The sequence below is a fragment of the Pollicipes pollicipes genome, unplaced genomic scaffold, assembly GCF_011947565.3.
Source record: "Pollicipes pollicipes isolate AB1234 unplaced genomic scaffold, Ppol_2.1 Scaffold_6686;HRSCAF=7923_pilon_pilon_pilon, whole genome shotgun sequence".
NCBI lineage: Eukaryota > Metazoa > Arthropoda > Thecostraca > Pollicipedomorpha > Pollicipedidae > Pollicipes > Pollicipes pollicipes.
Genome location: NW_023596921.1, coordinates 48,131,944 through 48,142,791, shown reverse-complemented (window position 1 = coordinate 48,142,791; position 10,848 = coordinate 48,131,944). Strand labels below are relative to the sequence as shown.

At 59.1% G+C, this 10,848-nt stretch overlaps 1 protein-coding gene across 1 annotated transcript in view; it reads right to left on the bottom strand.

Annotated features, from left to right (window-relative positions):
- Positions 1-761: 761 nt before the first annotated feature.
- The window catches only part of LOC119108454 (rho guanine nucleotide exchange factor 17), a 29,481-nt gene continuing 19,394 nt past the window's right edge, over positions 762-10,848 (bottom strand). Inside the window, exons 11-19 of the mRNA XM_037232025.1 lie at positions 10,399-10,543; positions 8,829-8,951; positions 7,699-7,803; positions 5,625-5,893; positions 4,789-4,931; positions 3,071-3,245; positions 2,172-2,342; positions 1,429-1,559; positions 762-1,115 (exon numbers count right to left, since the gene is read on the bottom strand). Coding sequence (XP_037087920.1) covers positions 993-1,115; positions 1,429-1,559; positions 2,172-2,342; positions 3,071-3,245; positions 4,789-4,931; positions 5,625-5,893; positions 7,699-7,803; positions 8,829-8,951; positions 10,399-10,543 — 1,385 coding nt within the window. The 3' untranslated portion in view covers positions 762-992. The remainder of the gene's footprint in view (positions 1,116-1,428; positions 1,560-2,171; positions 2,343-3,070; positions 3,246-4,788; positions 4,932-5,624; positions 5,894-7,698; positions 7,804-8,828; positions 8,952-10,398; positions 10,544-10,848) is intronic.

Below are 10,848 nucleotides of genomic sequence, written 5' to 3'. Positions count from 1 at the left end.
ATATTTAGAGAAATAAAGGTAAGAAAGGGCTTACGATGATCACGACACCGCTGGCGTTCAAGCAGGTGTGACGTCATATTGTTTGCGTACTGTCGCGGTTGCTGCCAGTTGAGCGTGTCGCGGGTAGATGGCGCCGAAACCGCCCACGTAATCACGCGCCATTTTCCCGCTAATTACCGGTTGTACACGTCCCCATGAAGGGGTTAGGAAGCAATACACTTGGCCACCAACACCGACAAGTTTAATAAAGAAGTTACAAAACCCTTCGCACCCTTTGTTACAAAAACGCGTCAGCCCACCGTTCCACGATATATTGAAAAGTCTACGATAAGTGCATATGCGAATGAAAACACATAAACCTGACGCGTGTCAGTGTCCTCAAAACATCGCTGCTGATACGGGCGGATAACCGAGGGTTAACTGGTATGGCCATCACGTACGTGCATGCCACGAATACTAACGTGTCAATGGTAAACTGCAATGAGCTCGCTAGCTTTCGTCGGACAGGACGGCTTTGTCGATCGAGGAAACTGTCTGGCGGAAAGACGTCAAACCAAGTGTGTATTAGTGTTTCGGCCGTTGGCGACAAGAAAGGCATGGCGTGTGAACTGCAATGATTAAAACACTGCAGTGTGTGTTTATCTTATACAAAAACCTGACCCGCCGTGAGCGCCTAGTGTGCCTGTCGCGTGGACCAAGGAGCAGCAGCATTACCGATCTCCCGCTGTCCGCGCTGTCCCGCTGTCCGCAACACAATTACGTTTCATTCAGAGCTGGTTAGGCGATGATACTAGCCAACGGATCACGTGACAGGCATGCCATGGCTTCACCAACATTGCGCGTTTAACAAGAGTTCAGCATTTCCGCGTTGTCTGCGGTCGTTGCGACCACTGTAAAGCGTTCTGGGGTCAGACCGGCTGACCTTTCACCACACATCTTGCCCCGGGCGGTGGGGCTGGCACGCGTCTGACAACATTCGCCAGCTGGCGCGCTCACACCCGCCACAGCAGCAGGTGATTGGTGGAGTCGTCTCGACCAGAGAGCTCCGAGCCGGATGACCGGAAGTCCTCGTATCCGTCGCCGCCGGAGATGACCAGCACCTTTCCGGCAGCAGCCTGGAGACGCAGCAGCTTGTCACTCGCAGCATCGGGACACGCTCAAGTTTGGGGGGGGGGGGGGGGGGGGCGACAAAGCTAGCAATGTCATCGGCCAAGTTTCATGGGCTAGTTTTCTTTTTTTCAGGGAGAACTACTTGACATTATTTTGCTTCTCAAACAGATCGCTTGTCTTAAAAGTACTCTCACTGCATTCCCCACCGCGTTCCTGAGAATATGAAGCACTAAATCGCTTGGGTTTGGTTTGGTTAGGCTGGGGGCGTGCGCAATATACGGCTGGGTCCGTGGCCGCTCCAGGCGCGGACCGGCTCACCTTGTGCGGCAGCTTGTCCTTGGCCTTGACAGCGCTCCGGGCGTGTCGGTAGCGGGCTGGTGCCGCCACCTCCACCACGGACTCGACCGATGCCAGGAAACGCACGTGGCCCGTGTGGCCGTGCGAGATCCCTGCAGGCGCCACCATACGCTGAGACATGACGATTGGATACCCGCCACTGAACAAACCCCCATAAAACGGCCGTTCTGCTGGTCTGGACGGTGCCCTACGCTGAGGAGCTCAGGAAACAGGCCAGAAATGTAGGGGGTAGCGAGTGTCAGTGACTGCGCCTGCGTGAGGTTGTCGGCACGAGCCTTCAGTGCAGCTCACTGCAGGCCTTCCTCTGGCAAACACGATCACCCCGGCGGGCACTGTCGGCGGCCGGCGTTTGCCACCGCGGCACACATGGACAGTGCGACCGAATGCTTCGAGCCGATCAGTTCGATCTCAACGCCTGCTGGAATCGATGCGAAAAGGGGCGTTGCAAACGTAAAAGGGGAGTTACAAATAATGAGCTTGCATCCCAGCATGGTTTCGCTTGGAGAGAGGGGCCGAAATAGTTCCGTAGCATACAGCTCACCGAATACCTGTTTGAGGGTTTTGATCCAGGGATACTCCTAGCGTCCTGCTCACGCCACGACCTGGCCAATCCCTCACTTCAAGCTTCAAGCTACTGTAACTGTTCAGTTAACCAGTGACAGCACCGGTCCTGTCCAAACAGGCTCGGCCGGGCGGCAGCTGACCGGCGATGCTCAGCGTGTTGGTGAGCCAGCTGGTGGAGGCCGTCAGCGGCGGCAGCGGCAGGTTCAGGATCACGCCCGCCGACGTGCCGATCCACAGCAGCTCCTTGCACACCATGAGTGCCGTGACGCGCAGGCACGCCGTCTTGTGCTGCCGGATGATGTCGTCACAGCCTGCGGGCGAGCGGTCGGGGTCAGCAGCGGTGAGCCGGCCGCCGGCCGTCACACGCCCGCTGGCGGCCGGGGCGGGCCGCATTCCGGCGTCGCAGCACGGGACGGAGCCGGACACGCGGCTCCGGACTGGCGCGCCGTCTGAATCGACGACGCGGCGTTCGCTGCAAGGTCGGTCCGGGCTCTACTTTCATTTTGATCATCCAGATGGCGCTCCTGCATGCGCTCCGAACGCAAGCATTCTGTCGTAAAGAACAACGAAATGATGGCATCGGCCGACAGATAGCGCCCTGTCAACAGCCTGACACCGGCCCTGATGAGGCCACCCGAGATGGGGCCGACACCGGCCCTGGCGAGGTCACCCGGGATGGCGCCCTGTTGGCAGCCTGACACTGGCCCTGGCGAGGTCACCCGGGATGGCGCCCTGTTGGCAGCCTGACACCGGCCCTGGCGAGGTCACCCGGGATGGCGCCCTGTTGGCAGCCTGACACCGGCCCTGGCGAGGTCGCCCGGGATGGCGCCCTGTTGGCAGCCTGACACCGGCCCTGGCGAGGTCACCCGGGATGGCGCCCTGTTGGCAGCCTGACACTGGCCCTGGCGAGGTCGCCCGGGATGGCGCCCTGTTGGCAGCCTGACACCGGCCCTGGCGAGGCCGCCCGGGATGGCGCCCTGTTGGCAGCCTGACACCGGCCCTGACGAGGCCGCCCGGTCCCGCCGGCGTGCGTGCTCACCTGACAGCATGCGGGTGACGGCCGCAGTGACGTCCACCTCGCAGATCATCTCGAACGTCATGGTGTGGAACAGCCGCACCGTGCCCAGGTTGTGGAAGCTAAGCCACACACCCAGGCCGGACGGCACCAGAGACTGGATGGTCGCCTGGCTGTCGCTGTTCACCACCACCGTTTTCTGGGTGCGCGAGGAGTTCAAGGGCAGCGTAAGCGGGGCACATACATCCGGTCGCAGCACGTCACGTCATACATCCGGTCACAGCACGTCACGTCATACATCCGGTCACAGCACGTCACGTCATACATCCGGTCGCAGCACGTCACGCGTGAAAAAAGAATAATTCATTGCACGCGGCTGGCTTGCTGGCGTTGTGAGCTTGCGCACAGAGGCACATGTCCCCTCCCTGGCCACAGGTCCTGAGGGGCCCTAAGAGCCCTTTGGGCTGGCGATCAAGGACCAGAAGGGCTGACCGAAAGTCGCATTAGAGGATCCTGGCTTACAGGGCCTGGCCCTCAAATGTCGCTTGAAACATAATCTCAAACAGTGATTGTCATCATTGAGCTGGCATCCGTCAAATAATGACTGCAGAGATGCCTCTTTGTGGACGAGGACGAGCATTTCGTCGAAACCACCTCAGAGCAGTACCATACGCTACCACCACTACCGGACACCTTTCTGTGCAGCCCTGGTGCGACTCCACGGAATCGATCGGGATTAGGGGTGGCGTTAATAGGAAGGGGTAACTGGCACCGCACACGGCACGGACTTCAGTGGGTTGATTTGATAACTATCTCCCCGAATGAAAATGAAGACTGCCGTGCCGTATCTCCTCATTCGCCCAACCTGTCACCCCTGCAGACCTCATATGGTGGTGTTACTTCACGAACCACGTCCACGTGGATGTGGTTTAAGGTTCCCTGGACAAGTCAGTAAACCTTTAAAAGCTTTAGGTTACCTTCAGACTTAATATGGGGTGCATCACAGTGGACAATCGACCGGACCACTGACTACCTGCTAAAGGTTCAGCTGTTACGCATCCTGGACCACTGTGGCGACATCTGAAGCGTGTTCTGTACCCACATTAATTGACAGATGCGGAATATCTGACTACCAGTGTCCCCGCTTGTGTTTTCCATTGAATTGACAGCTTTCCCCAGAATGTGAAGCGTGGCGGTGTTTGGCGGTGGATCGAGCATATGCGGAGCGTTGTGGTGGTTGGTGGCGGATTGGGCATATGTGGAATGTTGCGGTGGTTGGTGGCGGATTGAGCATATGTGGAACGTTGTGGTGGTTGGTGGCGGATTGAGCATATGTGGAACGTTGTGATGGTTGGTGGCGGATCGAGCATATGTGGAACGTTGTGATGGTTGGTGGCGGATTGAGCATATGTGGAACGTTGTAGTGGTTGGTGGCGGATTGAGCATATGTGGAACGTTGTAGTGGTTGGTGGTGGAAGGAGCATATGTGGAGTGTGGCGGTGGTTGGTGGCGGATTGAGCATATGTGGAACGTTGTGGTGGTTGGTGGTGGAAGGAGCATATGTGGAGTGTGGCAGTGGTTGGCGGTGGATTGAGCATATGTGGAACGTTGTGGGGGTTGGTGGTGGAATGAGCGTATGTGAATTGTGGCAGTGGTTAATGGTGGATTGAGCATATGTGAAGTGTGGCAGTGGCTGGTGGTGGATTGAGCATATGTGAGGCGTGGCGTTGGCTTCCACTGACCTCTATGACATTCGTGGCCGGGTCGATGATACGTATCCGGTTCTGCGAGCAGGCCCACAGCTTTCCTGCCACCACCACCAGCCGGTTGACTGGACTTGAGGACACCTGGATCACTTCCGGGCACTGCATGTCCCAGTTACTTCCTGGTGGACAAACACATCATTTTAAATGAGGCAGGTGCAGGAATGTATAAACATAAGAAACATAGACGCACAAGATGACATTTGTATGTTCATATGCCCGAAGTTGACATTATATCGATATACGAACAGCACTGCGTGTAGTCCGCCACTAGCAACGATTCGTTACACATTGGTGGTCCAGTTCTCAACCTTTGATAGGACCAGACCCGATTCTTTCGCTTCAGTGCACGGCAAAACCAGAAAACGGCGATATTTTCACCGTCTTAGGGGCCATGAGCACGTTACTCTCCCCCTCGAATCTGCCAGTGTCGTATAGACTAATACATGCTTGCCATCAAATCCCCGGTGCCATGAACGTAATGGTTGAGCGGTTAGCGCCTTCCGCTCCCACGGGGGCGCACTGGGCTCAAACCCCGCTGGCAACATGACCCCTGAGCGCGAAATAGCCTCTGCAGTCGCTGACACTCCATAAGAGGATGCGGGACAACGCGCGTTGCATTCCTTTAAAAGGTCGCTTGTGCCCGTCTGCATCATCTGAGGAAAGCGCGATCCTACTTTGCAAGGCACAAATGGCCTCTGCGACATCCTGCGAAACGCCCTGGCGATTCTTACCTAAAGCGCGGCTCTGAGCGAAGCTCCACGGAGCTTCTCACCTGCGAGGCGGGGGTGGGCGGACCTCCCGGCGCTTCTCACCTTCGGTGCGTCTATAGGCAGACACAGTGCCGTTGGCGAGCGCCACGAAGACGCGGCCGTCCAGATGGACGATGGCGTGCGCTGCCGAGCCCAGCTGCACCTTTACTTTGGTCTTCTTAATGCGCACGTAGTCGGCACAGTTGTAGACGTACACGCAGCCGTCCTCGGTGCCGAGCCACATGGTGGGCTGGTCCTGGAGGCGGGCCTCATCAGCAGCCGACCGACCCTCGTCCGGCCGGGAGTCGTCCGAGTCGGACGAGTCGGTCGAGCTGCGGCACAGAGGCAGGGACGCCGTCACGGTCGGCACGGAGGCGGGGACGCCGTCACGGTCGGCACGGAGGCGGGGACGCCGTCACGGTCGGCACGGAGGCGGGGACGCCGTCACGGTCGGCACGGAGGCGAGGATGTCGTCACGGTCGGCACGGAGGCCGGGACGCGGGCACGGTCGGCACGGAGGCTGGGATGCCGTCACGGTCGGCACGGAGGCAGGGATGCCGTCACGGTCGGCACGGAGGCGGGGATGCCGTCACGGTCGGCACGGAGGCGGGGATGTCGTCACGGTCGGCACGGAGGCGGGGACGCCGTCACGGTCGGCACGGAGGCGGGGACGCCGTCACGGTCGGCACGGAGGCGGGGATGCCGTCACGGTCGGCACGGAGGCGGGGATGCCGTCACGGTCGGCACGGAGGCGAGGATGTCGTCACGGTCGGCACGGAGGCGGGGATGCCGTCACGGTCGGCACGGAGGCAGGGACGCCGTCACAGTCGACACGGAGGCAGGGATTCCGTCACGGTCGGCACGGAGGCGGGGATGCCGTCACGGTCGGCACGGAGGCGGGGGATGCCGTCACGGTCGGCACGGAGGCGGGGACGCCGTCACGGTCGGCACGTAGGCGGGGATGCCGTCACGGTCGGCACGTAGGCGGGGACGCCGTCACGGTCGGCACGGAGGCGGGGATGCCGTCACGGTCGGCACGGAGGCGGGGAAGCCGTCACGGTCGGCACGGAGGCGAGGATGCCGTCACGGTCGGCACGGAGGCGGGGACGCCGTCACGGTCGGCACGGAGGCGGGGATGCCGTCACGGTCGGCACGGAGGCGGGGATGCCGTCACGGTCGGCACGGAGGCGGGGATGCCGTCACGGTCGGCACGGAGGCGGGGACGCTGTCACGGTCGGCACGGAGGCGAGGATGCCGTCACGGTCGGCACGGAGGCGGGGATGCCGTCACGGTCGGCACGGAGGCGGGGATGCCGTCACGGTCGGCACGGAGGCGGGGACGCTGTCACGGTCGGCACGGAGGCGGGGATGCCGTCACGGTCGGCACGGAGGCGGGGATGCCGTCACGGTCGGCACGGAGGCGGGGATGCCGTCACGGTCGGCACGGAGGCGGGGACGCCGTCACGGTCGGTATGCGCTAAGTGAGAGGGTGCGTGTTGCGTTGTTAAGGTGGAGGAAAACGCCATCGCTTGTGCATACCGCTATAATTGTGAGGAGAAGAAGCGTGCTTTGTTGTGCTCTGCCACGAATTTTCTCATAGTGCGTCATCCCTCTTTTTATTTCAATGGTTTTGTGAGTTCCTTAATGTGCTGGCTTCGTGTGAAAAACGCTGTTCTGGTTTGCAAGCGGCCTCTGCATCGTCGCCCTCAGAGCACGCGGCCGAAAACTGCTCCAACTAAACGCTGTGTTTTCCTGCCAGTAATCAGCTCACATGGGCCTCGCTTCGTCAGATTGACACAAACTGCGCAAGGGAATTACATAGCAACTTAGGGGCGCTAAGCACTTCAGAAAAAGGGCATTGGCAAAAGGTATACCTTATGTTATAAGTACCTAGTACCTGGTAGTTATAAGTACCTAGATATAGTATCTGTCGGGGCGAAAATTGCGGGTAAGTTTTCCGCCAGCCCACTGTACGAACACCAAAGTCGTGGGCTGAGCGTCGGATCCTTCACAGCGGCTACATAGTGAACGTCGCCGGGGAATGCACCGCTACGCCAGATCGAAGCTCACTTCTGGACTGGGCTGGATGTCAGTGTGTAAGATTGCCCCCCCCCCCCCCCCACTGGAGCCAGCCGCACCTGTCCAGGTCGATATTGGTGCCAGCCTTCTCTTCCAGGCTCGCAGTCTGGGCGGAGGCATCAGGGACCGGCGACACCCCAGCGCGCGCCTCCGATTCGCTCTGCCTGTGGGGACGAGAGCGTCGCGGTTAGCTCGCCTCTGATTCTCTCTGCCTGTGGGGACGAGAGCGTCTCGGTTAGCTCGCCTCTGATTCTTTCTGCCTGCGGGGACGAGAGCGTCTCGGTTAGGTCGCCTCTGATTCTCTCTGCCTGTCGGGACGGGAGCGTCTTGGTTAGTTCGCCTCTGATTCTCTCTGCCTGTGGGGACGGGAGCGTCTCGGTTAGGTCGCCTCTGATTCTCTCTGCCTGTGGGGACGAGAGCGTCTCGGTTAGGTCGCCTCTGATTCTCTCTGCCTGTGGGGACGAGAGCGTCTCGGTTAGCTCGCCTCTGATTCTTTCTGCCTGCGGGGACGGGAGCGTCTCGGTTAGCTCGCCTCTGATTCTCTCTGCCTGTCGGGACGAGAGCGTCTCGGTTAGGTCGCCTCTGATTCTCTCTGCCTGTGGGGACGAGAGCGTCTCGGTTAGGTCGCCTCTGATTCTCTCTGCCTGTGGGGACGGGAGCGTCTCGGTTAGCTCGCCTCTGATTCTCTCTATCCGTCGGGACGAGAGCGTTTTGTTTATCTTGCCTCTGATTCTCTCTGCCTGTGGGGACGGAGGGCGTCTCGTTTAGCTCGACTTCGATCCTACCTGTGGGGACAGGCAGCAAGCTCAATCCGCTGTGCCTGCGGCGGAGCACCTCGGTCAGGTCGCACTTAACTAGTGCGGATTTCAATACGCCCGGTCTGAGGCAGGGGCGTGAGTCCGTTCATGTCAGCCTATCTCTGCCATTGTATTTGCAAAGCCCCCTTGCAAGAGGAAAAACATCGTACGCTGGCAGTTCATGGTATTACGGTCGATCGTAGAACAGTATCCACAGCATATATAAATATTCATCTGCAAAAAATGATCTAACGAGCAGCTTTAAAAGCAATGCGAGACTAGACATCAGGCCAGCTGCATGGTGATGATAATGCTGGGCTCTGGTAACTAGCCTCCATGCCATCCATGACCGCGTGTCATGTCAGGACATTCCTGATGCCTGCAGCGCTCACCTGGCCGGCGCACTGGGCACGGGCGCTATGCAGAGGATGCGTGAGTTGCACACGCCGTTGCAGGAGGTAACGGTGGGCTCAGGTCGCAGGCTCAGTACGCAGATCTGGCCGACGTAGCCGTCACTGTAGCACGGAGCGTCCGGTCAGAGGAGGCCGGCCCCAGCGGCCGTAACATCGGCTCAGCGGCGCCGCCGTCTGTCTGACCTGCCTCTCACCACGGTGAGAAGCAGCGACGCGCCGTGACTACGCGCCATTTACCAGGGGAGAAGTGTCACGTGACACATGGTGGGCGCGCAAATCAGCCGCGACGCCTCGCGCAAGGCACATCACGCTTGTGAACCAGCGACGCACCGCTGCAGTCAGCCAAAGCTGCTCCATCCCCAGCCCCCCCCCCCCCCACACACACACGCGGCCGAGCTCCCCAACCTGGCAGCGAGTCACCCCGACTAAAACGGCATGCTCATGTCATTCCATGGCATAGAAGCAGCAAACAAAACTGCACGGGAAATTTGTGTTTTGTGTATTGATTGTTTGCCAGTTACAGACTGCCTTCAGCTGCATAGCTCACAAAAACCCGCAAGCATAAAATGTGGACACATAAGGATACATAATCTAAAATATCTACCATAAAAAATACAACATTTAATAGTTGTCACTGGTACCCGCGCATAGCTGGCAGTGTAAGCTGATATGCGTATTGTGGGACAGTTTCCACAACAGATATCAAGATCACTGAGCATGGTGGTCCTGCGGTGCTATCGGTGTGGTGGTCCTGCGTGGCGGTCATACGTGCAAGGAAAAACGCCCAATGAGCTGCGCAAGCCGGCCGGTGACCCAAATCTGGTGGTAAAATGGCGCTGAGGGGACCGGTCGTGTGACCGAACCCCGTCCGAGTCATCTTCCCAACATATTTGTCAAAACTGTGCTTATGACGCGTTATGATGTATTATCAGCAAGTTTTGATGCATCACCACCATTACCTAATGATAATGTTAAGGGGTCCAAAGCACGAGCACCCCATCTGCCGGAATGGCCGCTCCAGAGAATGTCCACTTGGAGTGTGGAACGGTCCGATTTAGCCTGGGTGTGGATTTTCGCGTGAAATGCCCGACTCCGCCGCCGTCCGGGTCACATTCCATATGGTTCACTGTCAGCCAGCGGACTGCGCGCCAAACATAACAGCGACCGTGCATAATGGTATAACCACATATCCCTCCGTGCCAGCATAATAGTGAACAGATCGACTGGGCAGGGGTGTAGTTCTGCGAAATCAGCTGGGGCTCTGTCTTGGGTTCATCTAGTTATGTTGCGACCAAATGCTCTTTCCCCATAGGATTTGAATGATGGTACTTTCTTTTATTTTTGGTATAGCCTTGTTTATCGTAAGCATGTGGACTGATGACGCAGGCTCTTTGTGAGGCGGGAAGGGGAACTGAGCTGCGAGTTGAACGTGGTCGAGCTCCTCCAGCACGATGGTGTAGCACAGCCGCACAGGTATCCGAGTCGCCCGGCCTCTGGGACAGGGAGCCAGCCGGCCCTCGCGCCGCAGCCTGTCCCGGCGGCCGCTCACCTGTTGCAGACCCAGACGTCGCTGCGGTGCTGCGGGCTGGCGCTGAGTGTGGCCGCAGCGCACGTGAACTGCAGGCCGGCCCGGGTCTTGCGGATCGGCAGCGGGTACAGGAATTCAGGCACGGCCCGCCGGTCGGCCGACAGCGCTGCGGCGCAGGCGTCACGCCCGCTCAGCGCCCGGGCGAGGGCCGGCGGCAGACACGCGCGACATCCCGCAGGCTTGTGGTCCGACGCCACTGACACGGCCAACGCGCAAGGGAACCACATGTACTAAACCATTTAGTGCTGGTCAGGCCTCGCCCCGAGCGGCCACTGCAGCGAACGTGTCTACGGCGTGTAGGTGATCGCTTTGTATTATTGGGGCATTGCCTTTACCCAAATAAAGGCTGAAAGATCGTTCGGAAGAACCAAAGCCCAGATACTTTTACGCTTCGGGGCTGCGCAAGCAGCT